The sequence below is a fragment of the Camelus ferus genome, chromosome 19 (genome assembly GCF_009834535.1).
Source record: "Camelus ferus isolate YT-003-E chromosome 19, BCGSAC_Cfer_1.0, whole genome shotgun sequence".
Lineage (NCBI taxonomy): Eukaryota > Metazoa > Chordata > Mammalia > Artiodactyla > Camelidae > Camelus > Camelus ferus.
This window is the reverse complement of record NC_045714.1, coordinates 14905140-14924421: the sequence shown is the minus strand read 5'-3', so window position 1 is coordinate 14924421 and position 19282 is coordinate 14905140. Positions and strand designations below refer to the sequence as shown.

The 19282-nt window shown below is 64.4% G+C and overlaps 1 protein-coding gene across 5 annotated transcripts in view; it reads left to right on the top strand.

The window, feature by feature from the left end:
- KCNQ2 (potassium voltage-gated channel subfamily Q member 2) overlaps nt 1–19282 on the top strand; it is a 50106-nt gene that overhangs the window by 15252 nt on the left and 15572 nt on the right. For 4 of the 5 annotated variants that reach the window (XM_032461582.1, XM_032461580.1, XM_032461579.1 and 1 more), the window contains exons 2-11: nt 1135–1225; nt 1890–2016; nt 2288–2463; nt 3297–3422; nt 5454–5564; nt 6219–6314; nt 8788–8882; nt 9985–10014; nt 12928–12996; nt 16373–16402. In XM_032461582.1, the coding sequence (XP_032317473.1) occupies nt 1135–1225; nt 1890–2016; nt 2288–2463; nt 3297–3422; nt 5454–5564; nt 6219–6314; nt 8788–8882; nt 9985–10014; nt 12928–12996; nt 16373–16402 (951 nt within the window). The remainder of the gene's footprint in view (nt 1–1134; nt 1226–1889; nt 2017–2287; nt 2464–3296; nt 3423–5453; nt 5565–6218; nt 6315–8787; nt 8883–9984; nt 10015–12927; nt 12997–16372; nt 16403–19282) is intronic. The other variant, XM_032461581.1, reaches the window with a different exon arrangement.

Genomic DNA, 19282 nt, shown 5'->3' with positions numbered 1-19282 from the left:
ACACGAGATATCTGGACGTTTTTTCCCAGGACTCAGCTAATAGGATAAATTGGCTAATGAGCAAAGGAAATTAATTGCGACTTTGAAATGTGACCGTTTCCCTGCGTGCATCTGTCTGCTCCAGCGGCCCTTGTTATCCGCTACCAGCGCCTCTGCCTGGGAGCTGGGGGCGCGCTGGGAGGCGGGAGGCACCAGGTTGGCCCCGTGGGGGCGGCTCTCTCTGGGCCTGCTCGCCAGGCCTCTTCAGGGCATGTGGGCAGGGCTGCTGGAGGAGCCTGGACCCTCCCAGGCTCGGAGTTCTCGGTGTCGAGCCCCCGCTCGGTGGTGCCGGCAGGATGCCCATCTGGACAGGGCGGGGCTGGCCCGAGCCCGTGTCGCTGTGGCTGCCCCTGGGTTGGCCTGTGCCGTGTGGCTCTGAAGGGCCTCATCCCCCGTCTCCACCAGGGAGGCTGGTGGTCTTGCCTCCTTGGGCCAGTGGAGCTGGGGTGATGAGGGTGTCCTGGGCGGTGAAGATGTGGGAGGGGCGTGGTGTGCGGGCCCCTGTCCAGTGTTCCACACCACGTGCTCTGTGCCTCTCAGGAGCCCTGGACCCCGTTCTCAGCCCTCAGGGGCTCTGTTCCCTGGGACCCTAGCCTAACCTTGTCCACTTTGGTGGGACATGCTGGACGGGGCCTCGGAGTCCACTCCTGCTGCCCAGCGGCTCTCAGTTCCGTCAGTCAGGAACTGCGGACGCAGTCTGGGCGTTTGGGATTGGTGTGTGTGAAGCTGGTGTTAACTGCTCCTGAGCCTGGGGAGGAGCCGGTTGTGGGCGAGGAGAGGGTTGGGCCTGTATGGGTGCCTTCTGCGGGGGCGGGCTGTGGGGTCTGCGCCTTTCTTGTTTCCAGGGCAGCCCGGTGGGCGGTGCTCCCCGTTTGCTCTGAGAGCTCCGTGGACTCTCCCGAAGCACGTGTCTTCAGGGCTGCAGCCAGACAGACGAGGGACAGAGGGGAGCGTGGTGGGCTCCCCGGCAGGCAGCCGAGGCCCAGGTGGCCGCTGTGGGCCCGGGCAGCTGCCTGGTGTCCCCCTCTGCTCTGCCCGGGGCTCTCCCGGCTCTGGGCCCGGCCTGGCTGACCCCCCGCCCCCCCGCCCCCCCAGATTCCTGCTGGTCTTCTCCTGCCTCGTGCTGTCCGTGTTCTCCACCATCAAGGAGTACGAGAAGAGCTCGGAGGGCGCGCTCTACATCCTGGTGGGTCCCCGGGGGGGGCGTAGCCTGTCCCCCTCCCCTGCTGCTCTCATCCCCAGACCGTCCTCCCTGCAGCCGGGGGCCCTGCTCTTCCGGCTCCAGCCTGGTGGCCCTCGGTCCCCCGCTCCCGTCCTGACATCGGTGCTGGCGCAGGTCAGCAGCCCCCCCGCCCCTCCCCCCAGCCCCCGCAGCACCTGGTCCTGCTCCAGCCTGGTCCTGGCCCCTCCCTGTGTCGTAACAGCGCCTGACGGCACCCCCCCCCCCACCGCCGTCCGCACCGCCTTTCCCACCTCCCGTTCTCCACCTCAGGGGGCGGGGTGTTCCCTAGCAGGTGTGGGTTTGGGCTGGGAGCTGCTATGCTCTTAGCAGCCCCATGACGGGTAGGGGCAGGCGCCATGGCAACCACAGGGTAACCTTGGTGTTGCTCTTGGCGATGGAGGGGCTGGCCCGCAGGGAGGCCTAGCCTGCTTCCAGGGGCACCTCTGGGGCCCCCCCCCCGCCCTGCCCTTTGTTCTGGGCTACCGCAGGCCTGGGGGCCCCACCACTCGGCAGTTACCTGAAACCCTCCGTCAGCTCTGCCCTCTGTGCCCCACCTGCACACCAGCCACACAGGACAGGGGCCCCCGCACGCGCACTGGCGGTGTCTCAGCTTTGGCTTCCCCTGCAGGAAATCGTGACCATCGTGGTGTTTGGTGTGGAGTACTTTGTGCGGATCTGGGCTGCGGGCTGTTGCTGCCGGTACCGCGGCTGGAGGGGGCGGCTCAAGTTTGCCCGGAAGCCCTTCTGTGTGATCGGTGAGGCCCGGCGGGGGTGGGGGGGCTGGGCTGGACCCCGGCTTTGGGAAGGACCTGGGTGTCGTGTTGGCTCTAGGGGCGAGGGGCAGGTGGGACCCCGTGACCGACTTCTCGTGGAAGCCTGCTCTCTGGGCATCGAGCCCGTGGTTAGCGTGGCCGAAGTGCAGGGAGCCAAGGTGCCGGGCAGCTGTGCCCAGGCCGGCACTTCATGTGCGCCCCTCTGTCCGCCTTCCCGGAGCCGGGCTCACCCCGCGCTCGCCGTCTCCCGTAGACATCATGGTGCTCGTGGCCTCCATCGCGGTGCTGGCCGCCGGCTCCCAGGGCAACGTCTTCGCCACGTCTGCGCTCCGGAGCCTGCGGTTCCTGCAGATCCTGAGGATGATCCGCATGGACCGGCGCGGCGGCACCTGGAAGCTCCTGGGCTCCGTGGTCTACGCCCACAGCAAGGTGAGAGCCAGTGCTGCGCCGAGGGCGGCAGGCCCTGCCGGGCGGGGCGGGAGGTTCTGTTTCCTCCAGGCGTCTTCCCCTGACTCCACCACGGTCTCCCCAGCTTCTCTGCCAGGCCCGGTCCACTTGGCCCCATGGGAACTGGCTCGCCGTGTGCTTGGCTGGGTGTGCTTGATCGGCACTCCCAGTTACCTGCCCGTTTAGGCTGCAGCCTGCAGTGGCCGCTGGCTGGGGACCCACGAGGTGGCTGCAGGCCCACGTCCTGTCCAGATTCCGCCTCCGTGTTCCAAGGAGCCCTGTCTGCCATGCCAGGCTGTGCCGAGGCCACCTGCTCCTGGGTGGGCTCACTGGCCCAGCAACCCCCTCCCCACTGTCCTACTTGTCTGAGCCCTGAGGCTAGGGCTTGGTGGGCAGAGCAGAGAGGGTGTTAGTCCCCAGAGGTACTGAGGTGTCTCCCCCAGGCTCGGGGAAATTGGGGTAGGGTCCCCACAATCCCGAGGTTCTCCAGCCTGACTGCCTGGTGGCCACCTGACCACACACCTAAAGCCGGGTGGATGTGGCGCTGGGCCATCCTTCCCCGCCGCCCTCCCAGGTGTGAGATGCGCAGAGGCTGGACAACCCAGGGCCAGGACTGGAAACCAGCCGCCCTTCTTGTCCGCCCTGGCCCTGGGGTGCTGGGGGCTCTGTGGCTGGCACTCTGGAAGGGCGTCCACCCCCTGAAGCCCTGGCGTCGCGGAGCCCAGCAGGCCTCCAGGCAGGCGGGGCCTCAGTGCTCCAGGGGCAGACAGGGCTGGACGCTGGCCCAGCGGCTGTGACGTGGCCGTCTCTTCCAGGAGCTGGTCACCGCCTGGTACATCGGCTTCCTCTGCCTCATCCTGGCCTCATTTCTGGTGTACTTGGCGGAGAAGGGGGAGAACGACCACTTCGACACCTATGCAGATGCGCTCTGGTGGGGCCTGGTGAGTGGGGCCGCGCTGCAGTGAGGAAGGGCTCGCTGGGCACGGCCCCTCGGGGGTCCTTCCGCCACTGTCTGCCCCTTCCCCCCGGGTGTGCCCTCGACTCCCTGGGCTGGACAGGAGGTGCAGTGACTCTCCCTGGCCAACCTGGCTGGAGACGTCTCTCGGGGGCCACCTGCTGGCCACTCCTGACCAAGAGGCCCGGTGGCGGTGCTCGTCCAGGGTGGGTGGGGATGCGCTGGCCCATGTGGGGCGGAGGGAGGCCTGGCCCCCGGGGGTCCCGTGCGCAGCCTGGCCAGTTACCTTCCTGCCTTACTGACACCTGTGTGACCTTTGTGCTGGAGGGGAGGAGGGGCGGCCTTGCCCGTCATGTGAAGGGACAGGAGAGCTTGAAAAAGGGGAACTGGACCCCCTGGCTCCCTGAGCTCAACCTCCCGGCTGCCCCTGCCCAGCGTGGTAGGGCCGCCCCCGGACTTCTGGTCCACGCTCATGGCCACCCCGTCCGGGGACCAGTGCTAGTGGCCTTTTGTGAGAAAAGCCTTCTTGGGCCCCTCCTGCTCCTAGTGGGGACCCCGTGTTTTCAGAGAGTGCCCTCTGGAGACCGAGCTGGGCCCCACAGGCCACAACCCCAGTGGCTGAATGGATGTCAGCCTGGCTCCTTCTCAGCCGTTTCCAGGGACGCCTCCATGTGGGGGGTCCCGAGTACCCCTCCTTTGTGGCACTTCCTGGGCTTGCTGGACACTCCGCCTGGGGGGCACCAGGCCCGTGAAGGGTCCCATAGGTCTAGGAGGGCAGAGCCCATCATCTCTGGGACCCCAGACCCAGCTCAGAAAATGATGACCTTGTGACGCTAGGCAGGTGCTGTAAACCCAGTTGCTGGGAAGAGAGATGCCAGCCTCCACCCAGCGTTTAAGCAGAATGCAGTTTACTTGTGGTCATTTTAATTGCCACAAGGCTCGAATCCGTGTCCTTCTATCTCACCACGTGGGCAGCAGGGTGGTCAGGGGCCTGGGCACAGGGCAGGCGAGGGGAGTTGAGGCTGGGGCCCACAGCCCACAGCTCCCTGCAGGTCCAGGCTCTGACTGGACAGTCTGCCCTCACTGGTGACACGGCCTGCGCTTCCTGAGGGCCTTCCCATATTTAAGAATTGAATCCAAAATTTTAATATGCCGAATAGTGCCTGAGTGTTACGTGGAACCCCCGCTGGTGCCCCTCTCCCCAGCCCGGCCCCTCCTGCACGCTCCCCAGTCACACCTACACCGTGGCCCCCACTGTGAACGTCACACTTGGAAGATTTCATTTTGTTCTGTGACAGGATGAGGTCAGCCCCCTTCCCATCCTTGTCATTCTTGGGAAGCCTCCTGCCTGAGGCCCCCTTTCTTCTGCTCTGCAGGCCTGTGGTCCTTGGAGGGGCTCCCTGGTGTTGGGGGAGTCCCCCCACTGCCTCCCTCTCAAGCCGGCCTCCTGCGTGTGGGCCATGAACGCTGGCCCCCGGGTGCTGGCCCCTGGACGCCGAGTCTCCCGGTCCCTCCATCGCCCTAGGGCAGCCCGCACTGCCCGCCACACCTCAGGGAGAGGTCCTTTTCCTCCCCCAGCCCTCTCCCACTCCTCTTCTGGCCTCAGCTTACAAGCCGCCTTCTGAAGGCCCCCACACAACCCTCTCTGTGTCCCTGGAGGGGCCCTCTGGGCACTGTCCCCTCTCAGGCCCTGCTCTCTGCGAGCCTCCTGGCCACCCACCTGGCCTGAGCTCAGCTGGAGCCGCTGCTCTGTCCACAGTGAACCTGCCCTGCCAGCCTGGGCGACACGCAGGAGCAGAGCCTTTGAGTGACCCCCGCCCGGCATGGAGGGAGGGGGAGCGTTGGGATGAGGCTGCTGAGGGGTGAGGGCAGTTGGGGGGGTTGTCCAGCTGCCCAGGGGGGCGGGCGAGCCCTTTGTGTAGACCCTGGGGTGGAGGAGGAGGCGCGTCCGGCTCAGCTCCCTGGCCTCCCTGCGGCCACTGCCCGGCTTGGCAGTGACAGGCCCCGCTGTCCGCAGATCACCCTGACGACCATCGGCTACGGGGACAAGTACCCCCAGACCTGGAACGGGAGGCTCCTGGCAGCGACCTTCACCCTCATCGGTGTCTCCTTCTTTGCTCTTCCTGCTGTAAGTCCTGCCCCTCCTGCCTCTGCTGGGGATGAGTCTCGGGCTCCAGGGACCACAGTGACGTGAGGCGGGCACATGGCTCCCAGCAGGCCCCCAGCCCCCGAGCAGCTGCAGGTGGCACCTCCGTGGGGACAGAGCTCCCACAAGGCTCCATCGGGGGCTCTGAGTCTCTCCCAGCTGTGCCTTCTGACCCACACCTGCCAGCTCCCCCCAGCCCAGTGGGCTGGGCCAGGAGGGGCCCTATTACCAGGAGCAGTGCTGCGGGGCGACACGGCTCCCCGTCAGGTCCCAGGGCACCAGGGACCCCATCTCCTGCCGAGGAGCTTCTGATAACTCTTACCCACAGCCGGGCAGGGTCGGGGGTGGCCAGTGGGGCTGCTCCCCAGGTGGCCCTTCTGTGACCCTGGGCCTCACCCCTCCACTCACGTCAGCGTGGACAGACCAGGGCAGGAGGACTGATCTCTGGGCCCAGGTGTGTTCCGTGTGGGCAGGCCCTGCCAGGCTCCTGTGAGCCCAAGTCTTTCCCCTTAGCTTGTCTCCTGGTGATTCCTGGTGATGAGGGGCTGAGAAGGTGGGAAGGCAGAGCCAGGAGTGCAGGCAAGGGTGGGGGGGGCTGTGGTCCCTGGGGCGCCATCTGATCCCAGTGGCCTGCAGGGCATTTTGGGGTCTGGCTTTGCCCTGAAAGTTCAAGAGCAGCATCGTCAGAAGCACTTTGAGAAGAGGCGGAACCCCGCAGCTGGCCTGATCCAGGTGAGTCCAGGCGGCCCCCACGTGGACCCCCATGGGAACCCCCACGGGAACCCCCACGTGAACTGGCGGAGCCTCTGGCCGGGCCCACGGCGTCGGAGCAGAGCCCTGCTCAGTGTCTCCCTGTCAAGGAATCTGTCTGTGCCGAGAACCAGCTCAGACGCCCCGGGCTGCATGGTGGCTCCAGCCCAGGCAGCGTGGAGGCTGGTGCTGGCTGTGGTTCTACCGGCCCCGGGCTCTGGGCCAGGCTATCACAGCTGCCCCTGAGGTGTCCCTTCATAGCACTGGTACCCATCCTGCAGGTGTGGGATCAGGGTTCAGAGACCCCACCTCAGGTAGGTGCCCCAGCTGAATGCCCGCCCCACCGCCAGGGGCCACAGTGGCTGCTCGGCGCCCAGCAGTGCTTCCGGAGCCATCCTGGAAGTGTGGCCTGATGTTCCCACAGCCCCTCTCAAAGCGTGGGGGGGCCCGGGGACCTTTGGAACTGACCGACTCTACCGCTGGCTGGACATGGCCCCAGCACCTCACGTGTCTGTCTTTCTTGAAGACATGGTCCTGCCCTGGGTGCAGCCTGCTTTTACAGATATATGTACGCACGTGTCTTTCACCATAAGAGCTTCAAATGGCTACTTGTTTTAATTGCACAAAAATATAAAGAAGAACAAAAGCGCCCCCAGTCTCGCCCACTACTGGCAGTGAAGTCGCAGCCCTGCCTGCGGTTCAGAGGCTCGAGCATCGCAGGGAGGGAGGGAGGCCTGACAACATGGCACCTCCCCTCTTCCTCTCCTCTCCAAGAAGCTCAGAGGTTTGGGAAGGAGACACAGGGGACTGAGGGTTTGGGGGGGACTGAGGGTTTGGGAGGGACCCCCATGTCTCGGGGTATGTAGGCGGCCACTCACTTGCGCAGTGCCGGACGCAGGCTCGGAAGTGACTAGAGAAGACCCTCAGTGCTCACCTCAGGCCGGTCTTTAGACTCCATGCAAGCAGGAAGTGAAGGCTAAGGTGGAGCTGTAGGCGGCCTTGCCAAATGTTGAAGGAGTGCCCCCATGCAGGGCCGGTCTGCAGGGACCAAGGGTGTTTGTTTCCTCTTTGGTTTGTTGGGTTTAGTGGAACCTCTGTCAAGTCACTGACCACCGAGCTAAGGGGAACAGATGTGAGTGACCACATACAATGAAGAATACAGTGTTTGCAGACTAGCTTAGAAAAGTCATTGGACAAACAGCTACCGTCAGAGGCAAGCAGCAACAAAAAGCTCCGGGGACAGGGGAGGATCTGCTTCTGAAGTACCACGTGGTAATACTCCAAATGTCCAGTTTTCAACGAGAAATTGTGAGGCATGCAAAGAAACAAGGAAGTATGGTCTAATCACAAGGAGAAAAATCGGTGGAAGCTGTCTCTGAAGAAGCTCAGGTATTTGATTTACTAGACAAAGACATCAAGTCAGCTGTTTAAGTATGCTCAAAAGACTAAAGGGATCCATGGAAGAGAATGAAAGGAAAACAGAAGAATGACGTCTCACCAAACGGGGAGTGTCAATAGAGATCAAAATTATAAAAGGGAACCAGAGAGAAATTCGGGAGCTGAAGAGTGCAGTGGCTGGAACGAAAAACTCACCGGAGGGTCAGCAGCAGACCTGAGCCGGCAGGAGGAAGGGTCGGCAAACCTGCAGACGGGTCAATCGAAGTTACCCAGGCTGCGGGGCAGAAAGAAAGCAAAGGAAGGGGAATGAACAGAGCCCGTGAGACTGGCGGGACATGAGCTAACCTGCCGATCTTGGCATAATGGCAGTCCCAGAAAGGGAAGAGAGGCGGGCGAAAAGACTGAAAACTTCCCAGATTGGATGAAAGACGTGAATCTATACATCCCAGCAGGATACAGTCACAGAGATGCTCCGGGACACACTAGGAGCACACTGGCGAAGGCAGATCTTGGAAGCAGCGAGAGAGAAGTGACTTCTGATGCCCAAGGGGCCTCAGTGAGAGTAACTGCCGATTCCTCACCAGAGACTGCGGGGGCCGGAAGGCGGTGGGGTGACGCATTTCATAATAAGGGCTGGCCAGCGGGTCCCTGGCTCTGCCCCCGCCCCCAGCTCCCGAGTCCAGTGGAAAGCTCCCTCAGGGCTGGGGGAGGGCAGGAAGGCAGCCACGATGCCAGGTGGTAGCTGCTGAGCCTCAGGTGAGATGAGATGAAAGGAAAGAAGTGGAGGCCCCCTGCAGACTCACCGTGTGCTTGACCTGCGCCCCTTCCTCCAGACCCCGCCAGCCACAGCGGGCAAACATGTGTGTCCATTCTACAGAGGCTAACTGAGGCCTATCAGGGGTGGGGCAGGTGCCAGGGGACCGCAGTCCAGAGCCTGGTGCAGGGGGGCGCTCAGGGGTCAGGCCCTGGGAGAGGTGGGGGGCCCCTCCTGAGGCCTTGGGCCCTGCCAGCCCCGCCTCCCCTCAGGGCCGCCTGACCCCCCTGTCCTCCACCGCAGTCCGCCTGGAGGTTCTACGCCACCAACCTCTCGCGCACGGACCTGCACTCCACGTGGCAGTACTATGAGCGCACGGTGACCGTGCCCATGTACAGGTACCCCCCTGCCCCTCCCGTTTGTTCTTTAAGCCCCATTTTTTGTTGTTGTTCATCATTCTGATTTTTTTTTGTTTCTTTTTCTTTAAAATGTATGTAACTTTCAAAAAAGAATTGTGTGTGATTTATTTTGAAGTGTTAATTTTGTTCTTTGTTTTGTAGTTTGCGGCTTTTATTTTTCACCTTCATTCTGCCCCCCTGCTTAGTGTCCTTGCTGTCAGGTGCCTTGTGTGTGAGCACCGCGGAGACAGCCCCCCAGAGCTCGCGGAGGTAAATGCTGGCCAGTCCGTGAATCGCAGCCCCGGCGCGGCGCGGCCCTGCCAGGGTGGCCCCGCGTTTAGAAGTGAAAGGCTAACCTTGACCCTCTGTCCTTCAGCGGGGGCCAGGTTCTCTCCCCGAGAAAGGAGAGGACCCAGGACCACAGTGAGGCCCCAGATGGACAAAGCACAGTCACCCCTAGGTGCCCTCCGTGGGAGAGAAGGGGGCCGGCAGTCCCTCCCCGGGGGCGGTCGGCAGAGGCAGTGCCAATAGACCCATGAGGCCGCTGGTCAGCCGGCGGCTTTCCAGGCCACCCTGGGCTTGCCTGTGTCAGGCTCTAGCTTAGACGAGGTCTGAGCTGAGAAGTGATAGGGCCGCCCGGAGTCCATGCAGGACTGGTGCCCTCAGGTGGGCACTGCCCTGCCAGCCTGCCCTCCACCCTTGGAGGCCTGGGGGACCCCAGTCTCCTTACCTGCTCCTGGGGTTTGCGCTCACGGAGCTGTCAGCCTGGGGCTCCACCGGCCACCTGCCTCTGTGAGGATTTGCCACCTGGAGAGAGGGGGCCGCCCAGCCCTCCTTCAGCGTCCATCCCACCCGCACTTCCTGGAGCACTCAGCTTGGTGGGGGCGCCTGGTGCCACCTTCCTCCCCGGAGGGGCCTGCCTTCGCCCCCGCACGGCGCTCCCAGTGCTCCGGTCCAGGCAGCACTGACCCTCGTGCTAATTTTCTTTGTTCTTTTGTTTCCCCCACTTTCCTTGACCATTTTTTTCACTTCGTTTTTCTTATCCCGTTCTTTTTCAATTTTCGTTCCTTTCCCTTTGTGTGTGTGTGAAAACACTTGAAAGCTCGCAAACTCAAACCTACGGGGCCTCCAGGTAGGACTGCATGGGCAGAAAGTGTGTGGTGTGGTTCTGTTCTGTTGAGGTCCGTTCCGGGGCCGCCCTGCGCCCCTGCCAGGCGCCCCTGCACCCCACCCAGCCTGTGGCCCCAGCCTGGAGCCACGCGCGCCTCCCTCGCTCCCCTGGCCGCCTCTCTCGACTGCCCCCACCCCAAGCTGCTTTCTTGTGCTGGATCTGTCTGTCCCAGGTGTCCTCTGTTCCTCGTCCCGCTTCCTGCCTTGTCTCAGTGGCTGGGGCCCCTCTTCGCGCCTCCATCCTGCCCCACGGGCCCCACTTAACACCCAACGCGGAGGTGGTAGAGATGGGGCTCCCCAGCCTGCGGCCCACTGCAGCGAGAGGGAGGCCGCAGGCCCTGGGAGGAGAGGCTGCGGTGCACCCGTGTGTCCACGCATTGTGTCTGCGCCGGAGGGCTCTCCTCCTGCTGTGCCCTTAGTCTGGGGTCCTGGGCCTACTGGGGGCCCTGAGCTGCTATAGGAGGTTTCCCCGAGCCCGGGGCCAGGTCCCCCTGCAGGCCCTGTCCTTCCCTGAAGAGTGGTGGGACTGTGCTAGACGGGGATGTCCACGCACGGCCCTGCCGAGCCAGGGACACCGTCTCCCTGCGTAGGCCAGGAGGGGCCCTCCAGGGGTCTCTCACCCTCCCCTGGCACCTGAATGGGCGCCCTGTTAGAAAGTTACCCTTCCACTCCCAGAAGGGAAGAGGGTGCCGTGCTGGGCAGTGCAGGGCAGGCTCCATGGGAGGGAGGGACCTGAGCCCCTCGGCCTCTCCACCCAGCAGTGCTTACCCTTCCCCTTGGCTGCAGACCCTGGGGGCCTCACTCAGAGGACAAGGTGCCAGTGGGAGCAGCGGCCTTCCCCAGCTACTGATCCTGGTCTGCTGGGGCAGACGCAGTTGGAGGGTGCCTGCGTCAGGCCCTGACAGGCCCCTCCTAGACCTGGTGGTTCCCTCGGTCCGTCTTTTCCAGCCAGCCCCACACCCCTCGACGTCTGTGGAGGTGCCCCCCTGCCCCAGGCCTCCTGGAGGTGGCTGACTCCCAGACTAACAACTGCTCCCTCCTGGGAGACGCTCCCCAGCGTGTCCCCACCCCTGTTGCTCACGGCACCCTCATCCCCCACACCGGTGCTGTGTGTGCGTGGCCCCGATGTGCGTGGTGCGTGCACGTCCCTGCCCGTGGCCCTGCCCGCCCGTGTTCTGTTCCCTGCCGCTGTGTGTCCAAGGCATGACGTCCTCACTGCGTGTCCCTACCCTGGACCTGTGTGTGTGGGGGCTGAGTGGGGCCAGCTGTCTGGGGTCTCTGCTCTAGGCCCTGTGGTGGGCGGTCAGGGGGGTGGGAGGACCAACTCTGCCCCATGTCCAGTCCTGGGGCTCTGCTGCACCCATGACATGAGCCGACCCGACTGCCCGGGCCTCCTGCTTGGTCTTGACCTATGAGGACAGGGGACAGCCCTGGAGGGGGAGGCGGGGGGAGGGCGCGTGTTCCAGGATCCAGGCCTGGCTCTGCTGGGGCCACAGTGGGGCACAGGGCACTCCACCTGGCGCCAGAGGGCAGCGCTGGGCAGAGGAGGGGGAACCAGAGCAAAGCCAGAGACTAGCAGGGAGGGCCGGCAGGCGCGTCCAGGTGCAGTGGGGTCAGAGATCCTTCTACCTTGGAGGCAACAGGGCGCTCTGGAGAGTCTGAGCAGGAGGGTGACGAGAACAAGCCCCAGGAAGGGGGGTGGTGGGCATCCAGGGAGCCCGAGGGGAGAGGGCACAGGAGGGGCGGGAGGGGAGAGGCAGGTCCAGGAGGAGACGGAGTGGGGGGTGGGGTGAGGGCTGGAGCCAGGCCTGTGCCGGGGGTGGTGGCACTGCAGGACACAGAGGGAGCATGCCCAGGAGAGGCTTGGACAAAGGTGCTCTGGGGCATAGGGGGCCTCAGGGTCAGGAACCATGGAGGCTCAGGACAAGATTCGGGGGCTGAGACTGGGTGGGGGTGTCACAGCCGTGGGGGTGTCCCAGCGGGTCGGGCTGGGTCAGGAAGGAGAGACCAGGGTCAGGAAGCAGGGCAAAGAGACGGGAGCCTGTGAAGGGGCAGAAGGTGACAAGGAGCTGGGAGCGAGGTGGGTGAGGGGTGGGTGGGGGGCGGGTGGGGGGCAGGAGTCTCTGCAGACCTAGTGAGGGCCTGAGGCTCCTACGGCCGGAGCGGGGAGCCTGGGCTTCCCCGGGAACCTCCCAGGTGTGCAGCCCGCCGCTGGCGTCGCAAGGAAACTTGATTCACCTCTCGGCTTCCCTGCCTGGTGGCTGCAGTGCTGAATGTGGGCCTGGTGGCCGTGACTTGGTTTGGGAAGAGGGGCCTTGGAGTGGAGCCAGGCCAGGTGGTGGAGGGTCCTGGGCCTCTCCTCCAGCCGTCCTGGAGGCTCACCTACAGACCAGTGGGCCTCTCTGCCTGGCACGGCCCTTCCCACTGACCTCGGCCCCGCCCCAGCTTTGGCAGAGAGTGTGGCTCTGAGGAGACGGGTCGGGGAGCCTCAGGACGTTGGGGGGCTGCATTTGCCACTGTGCTGCCCCCGGGGGGGTGCTCAGGGCTTGGGAGAAGCCCCCTAGCCCCTGTCCTCCAGGGCTGTGCTGGGCCCGCTCCACGTGGGCAGGGCCGGGTCTCTAGGGACGGCCTGGGCACCGCCAACTGCCAGGGCCAAGCCCCTGGAGAGTCCCCCCGGGGAGTGCGGCTGCTGCCCCGGCCCCAGCGGTGGAGACGCCAGCCTGGGCCGCATGAAGTCCCCCTCTCTGCCTGTGACAGGGCACAGCCCGAGTCCCCCAGGCGCCGCCCGCCCCGTGTGTGAGGTGACCCCGGTGAGGGCGGGGTGCGGGCCCTGGGCTGCGTGGCGGGGGCTCACTGCCCTCTCCTCTCGCTGCAGACTGATTCCGCCACTCAACCAGCTGGAGCTGCTGCGGAACCTCAAGAGTAAATCTGGCCTCACCTTCAGGTTAGCGGGTGCTGCAGGCTGGAGCTCGGGGCCCTGGTGTCTGGGACTCCTGAGGGGCCCCGGCTGCCACCGAGCCCCGGGGCGCTCCCGGTGGGCTGGCCATGGGACCCGGTGCTACTGGTGGTTTCCGCTTTTGCCGACCCTGCCCTAGGCTCCCATCCCAAGGGCAGCTGCTTGCGGGGGTGGGGCAGAGGGTGGACCTCCACGTGGGGCCAGGAAGCTCTGGCTGCGGGTGAGAGGCAGAGTCCAGCCCCGCATCTCCCTGGAGCATTGAGTGGACACACATGTGGGTGGTAACCGCTGGTTCTCCCGTGAACACAAAATCTGCGACTCCCAGAGTGCTGGACAGAGACGGATGTGCATGGGAGACAAGCTTGCAGATGGGAGAGAGGCAAGGACGGTGCCCATGGGGCTCCCCGACTGAAGAACCCTCCTTCGGGTGAGCAGCCGTCGTGGGCTGAATGGTGGCTTCCACCCTGCAGAGATATGTCCATGTCCTGCAACTTGCGAATGGGACCTCTTCTGGAAGAAGTCTCTGCGACTGTGATTAAGTGAAGGGCCTCAGCGTGAGGTCCTCCTAGATCAGTGTGGGCCCTCAGCCAATGACAGGTGTCCTTCACAAGACACTGAAGATGGCCACGTGGGCAGAGGCAGACACTGGAGGGAGACGGCCGCCAGCCAGGGGATGCCTGGGCCACCAGGAGCTGGGGAGCCAAGGAAGACCCTCCCTGGAGCCCCAGAGGGGTCGCCCTGCTGACATCTTGATTTTGGAGCCTGGCCTCCAGAGCTGGGTGAGGACGCACTTCTGTGATTTAGTTAAGCTGCCCTGTTTGTGGTGCAGCATCATGGCAGCTCTGGCAGCCGAGCAGGGATTTTGGGGCCGGGAGGTGGGGTGCTGCCAGGCTGAGACTGGAGAGTGGTTGGAATTGGATGACGGCGGCAGCGTTTTGAAGAGCACGAGACAGAAGGCCCAGATTGCCTGGGAGAGGCAGTTGGTGGGAATACGGACGTTAAAATTGGTTCCCGTGGGAGCTGGCAGGCACGATGACCGAGGCGCACGGGGATGTCCCGTGATGCAGGAATTGCCGTGACTGCTCCACATACGATGCAGAGGAGGGGCTCGGATGGCGTGAGGCGAGTCGTTGGGGACTGGAGGAAAGGTGACCCTTTCTGTAAGTGGCATAGAAAGTGGCCGAATCCCATCCCAGAACTTGCACTCGATGAACTTGGACGTTTAGTGAGGAGATTTCCAGGCAGAGTGTGGGCAGTGGGCCTGGCGTCTCCTCCCTGCTTGTGGGAAAACGCAGGTGGAGAGAAGGCGGGTGGAGGCAGGAGCGGCCCGGGCCCGTCCGGGGTGCACAGGACCACGAACCAGGACCCTGGGTCCAGGAGAGCGTGCTCTGGAGAGAGGGCCATGGGCGTGGCTGGACGACTGTCGTGGGGGGGACCGGTGTGTGATCGTGGGTGCAACCGGCCCTCCTGGCAGGAGCGGGACTAGGGTGGGTCACCGGGCAGAGGTCCCTCCCGGGGCATGTGCAGGTGCCCACGAGGCTTCAGGAGTTTCATCCTGGCAGAAACACTGCCTGCCTGGACCAAGAGCGAGGGAGGGAGGTGGGCGGAAAGCAGGAATGCGGCAGCCCTGGGGTTCCGCCGCGGGAAGCAGGCTGGTGGAGCCAGTCGGCTGGCTGCGCACGCGTGGCCCTCCAGGAGGAGGGACGATGACTCGGCCGGGGCTGCGGGCAGAGGCTTAGGGAGCCAGGAGCACAGAGGTGGGCAAGGGGCTTCCAACCAAGTGGATTTGCCCTGTGGGATTTCAAATGTGGGTGACCAGTGACTGTTCCTCCTGGTTTCCCGTTTTGAACGGGCGCGTCTGGCCTGTGCCGGTCCTGCCGCTGCATTTTAGAGCAGATCACTTGCCTTCTGGGTCCACTCGCGGACCACACCCAGAGCCGCTCACACCGGATTCAGGTGATTGAGACGATGACCTTCGGGACTTTGTGGGCTGATGAGGCTGAAGTGAGGTTTTGGACACAGAGCTGATGATGTAACGGGCTGGGTCTTTGAGAGACGCTGGCTTGGGGTGAATGTGTTCTGGATGTAAAGTGGGCATGAACTTTGGGGGACGGACTGTCGTGGGTTGAATGGTGGCTCCACCAAGACGGGTCCGTGCCCTGGAGCCTCGTGAATGTGGCCTTGTTTGCCGCTGTGGTTAAGGGTCTCTGGATGAGCTCGTCCTGGGCTGTCTGGTGGATCCCAGAGCCAGTTACAAGTGTCCTGAGGAGACGCATCCGCTGAGATTGGAGGGAGGCAGCCACGAGCCCAGGCCAGGGCCTCCAGGAGCTGGAGGGGCAGGAAGGACCCTCCCAGGGCACCTGGAGGGAGCCCGGCCTGACGGACGCGTTGGCTTCGGACGTCTGGTCTCCAGAGCTGGGAGAGGGCGCGTTTCTGTTGTTTTCAGTGCAGGTCTGTGCTGCCTTGCTTTTGGCATCCCAGGAACCTGACACGTCCCGGGAAACGGACACGGGCGAGCCGGACGGCCCCGGGCCGGGCTGAGAGTGCCCAGGAGAGCTCTAAACGTTGAGCTCCCAGTGGGGCTGTCGGGATGGGGCGCCCACGGAGCGTCCACACACGCGTTTCTGAACTAGTCTCTCTGGGGTGGACGTTATTCCTGAGGGTGTGAGTTCCGGGGGTCGGTCCCCAGAGACCCCAGCCCCAAGCAGGTTGTCTGGCCACACCGTCTTGTCTTCACTGTCACGTTGGCTCTGCCAACGTCATGATGACACAGAGCCTGTTCTGCAAAGACTTTGGACGTGCACGGAGCGCCCGCTTGGTGACACAACAGACCAGTGTGAGCACCACCGTCCCCAGGTACCTGCAGGGTGTGGCCAGTAGTTGTCCGTGGACCAACCAAGAACAGTCCAAGCCCTCAGCCTTCTATTTGGTGTTCACTCGTGGAGGTCACCAGCCCAAGCAGAACAGGACCTGGGGGGACACACGCCCAGGGCTTGGCGCCAGCCCCACCCTCCAAGAATGGCAGTTCCATCAAGTCCATGGTGGGGGGAGCGTCTCAGCTGATGTCTGTCCTGAACGTCGACTGTGGAAGTTGACCACCTCCAGTGCCTCCCTCCCGTGCCTCTTTGAAACTTTGTTAGTGTTGGTGATTCTGATTAAAATGCGTGCCCCCACGCGTGGGGAGGTGGTGACCCCAGGCTCAGAGCTTCCCCCAGGGGCCCTCAGGCGGGGGGCTGTTTCTGCACCCCTCACACGCAGACGCCCGCCCGTGGGAGCATGGGGGCGGGCCTGGGCCGGGTGTGGGGTCTGTGCTGGGTTCTACGTGGCGGGCCGGCTGCTAATAGTCTTGTGCTTCTGTTTGAAGGAAGGAGCCTCAGCCGGAGCCCTCGCCAAGGTCAGTGCCTGTCTGCCTCCTGCTCCCTCCGCGCCTGCTGCACGTGTCACCCGGTAGCCGAGGGCTGTCGTGGGGCCTGGGCGTGCTCCCGTGTGGAACTGTGTGCAGACCCCTGCCCGCCGGTGATGTGGGCCCTTCAATCACCTGCTGTGTGCATGTCCCCTCCCAGGGCCCGGGGCTGGCTCACAGCCTAGGGGCAGCTCCCTCCCGCCTCCCACGCAGGACTGCAGCCCCTCGAAGGCAGGGGCTTCTGGGAGAGCACGCCCGCCAGTCCAGGCACAGGGCTGTTCTGAGTGGACGGGTCTCCCTCCGACACTGCGGGTCGGGGCGGAGGGTGGGAGGTGGGGCCACTCTACCGAGGCGTCTTCGCTCCACCCGCTGGCAAGTCCCGTTTGCTGAAGTTTCCTGGACGAGTGGGAGAGGGTCCCCTTTTGGGCAGAGTCTCCCGCCCCCTCACAGCCCCTCGGTGGGGCCGGAGCTCTCCCTCCCCGTGTCTGTTCAGGCCCCTGCAGCTCTGTTACTTCTGGGAGTCAGAGACTGGTGGGTGTAGGGACCCCCACGGGCCGCCTCTGCTGGGGGCAGCGAAGGCGTGCTGGCAGCCTGCTAGTTTCCTAGCGTTTAATAGAAAATCCAGGTCAGTTCACAACTTCCGAGACTGATGAACCTCAGCCTGCGTGTGGGTCACTGTGTATCTCTGAGCTCAGGGGTCCCTGGTGCCCGCTCCCCCCATGCAGAGTGAGTCCAGCTCCCCAGGCCGTGGTCCAGAGGTGCCTGCTCACCTGGACCGAAGGCAGCTTGGCCGGCCACTCGGCTGGGGAGGAGTCAGGCTGAGCCCCACCCTCAGCCTCCATCAGAAGGGGGCCTGCGCCTCCATCCCTCACGTCCCCAGAAGTGGGGTGGCAGCTGGGACTGGGATTGGGGAGGTCAGCAATGCTTTTGCCCCCAACCAGCCCAAAGAGCAGAAGTGGTGACCCCCTCAGACCCGGGACCAGAGGGTTCAGCCCGGGCAGCGAGCTCTGTTCTCATCCGCAGGATGGGAGCGAGGGGGTCCCGACGCGGGGCTGTGGCCAGGGCCGGGTGGGAGACATGTGCGGCAGGGCCTGGTGTGTGACGCGCCCCAAGGGTGTCCTGTTCTGTCAGTCCCCGCTGGCGCTGCCTTTGGCCCTTCCTGCCTGAGGAAGCAGGTGGGGCTGCCCTTGGCTCTGCCCTGGTGGGTGCTGCTCCGGCCCTCAGCCCGCCCGCCTGGTGGACCAAGGCCCCTCTGGCTGGACGCGGCTTCTCGAGCCCTGCTTTACTCCCCAGCCAACAACTGTCGTCTCAGCCTGTCTCTCTCTCTCTCTCCTCTCCTGCCCTCCCCTCCCCCAATCTGGAAAATCTTGCTGCCCCCCCCAAGTGCCTTTAATCATGTCACTGCCCTTCTCGGGCCCCTTTCACGTCCGCTCTGTCTTTGGGGATGAGGTGGCTGGCCCTGAAAGCAGGACTCGAGGTGAGGACACAGGGAGCCCCCGGCTCTCCGGTACGTTCTGTGGCTCCTCCCTGCTTCCCGCACACCACCCCTCCGTTCCTCCCCGTGTGTCCTGTGTCCCTGCCTGCCTGTGACCCAGCGGCTTCCCGGGCCTGCCTGGACCAGCCCTCCTCCCGGGGACCCTGGGCTGAGGCCCTGGGAGCAGAGGGCCTGCCTCTCCTGGATGCACACCTGTCCACCAGGTGACAGAGGCGGCATTTCTTTCCCCTGACTGGGGCGTCCAGAGCCACGTTTAGCACCCGGGGCACAGCAGGTGTGCGGGAAAGTGTCCTGCCACTGGGCGCAGGGTGGGGTGGGCCTGTCTCTGAGCTGCCTGGCGAGGGGACCTTGTTCCACAAAGTGCAGGTGGGCAGGGTGGATCCAGGAACCCTCCCTCAGCTGCTGTGAGACCCCCGGTCCTGGCTCAAGGTGGAAGCGTGCCCCTTGCCTGTGTGGGTGTCACACCGAGGTGTGGGGCTGGGGGTTGGGGCGGGCGGGGGGTCTCGGGCTATGCTGCTCCGGGTGTGTCTCTGACCTCTCCCTGTGTCCGCCCTGTTTCTGACTGCCCCTCTGTGCCTGGGGGAACCCCTGCACCCCAGCCGCTTTGCCCTGGTCCGTGTGGCCCCCTCCTCGTCGCAGGCGGCAGTGTGCCTTGCTTGCCTGCGTGTCTGTCCAGTCTGGTCTTGGTGAGTGTCTGTGGGCACCTCTCCCACCTTCTTGGGCCCCAGGTCCTCTGGGCTTGCCTGCCGGCAGTCTGGATGGGGTGAGGTTCCATGGGGCTGACCTGGGCAGGAAACCCTAGTGCCAGCCTGGGGCCTGGAGGAGACGGGCTTTAGCCAGGCATCCTCCCACCCCCAAAGCCATGGGGCAGTGCCCGGGGAGGGCCGTGTGTCAGCAGCCTGCCGTCCCCTGCTCTGTCATGCTCTCAGACGGCAGTGCCCCACACAGGAGCCACTGGCCATGAGAGGCTGTTTAAGTTTTCACTAAAATTAAAGATTCCACGCAGTTAGAGAACTGGTCTTCGGTCTCCTGGGCTTGGGAGCCGGGCACGGGGTGGTTGACTGAGCCCACGGAATGGTGCGTTTGGTGGTGTTGGGCCACGGGGCCTGGGAGATGCTTCTGGGGCAACTGCTGGGAGCTTCAAAGGCAGCAGGAAGTTTGAAGGTTGGAGGAGTGGTCAGAGCTGGGTCTGTCCCAGGGAGCTGGAGGCAGAGACCATCCCCGCTGCATCCTCTTCCCAGGGGAGGAGCCTCCAGGCAGGGTGGGCAGGGCCCTGTGTGCAGGCCTGGGGACCCCGGGCGGAGCTGGCTGGGGGGTGGGGTCTGGGTCTTTAGGTCCTTTGCTGTCCAGCAGGCCCTGGTGGAAATGCGGCTGCC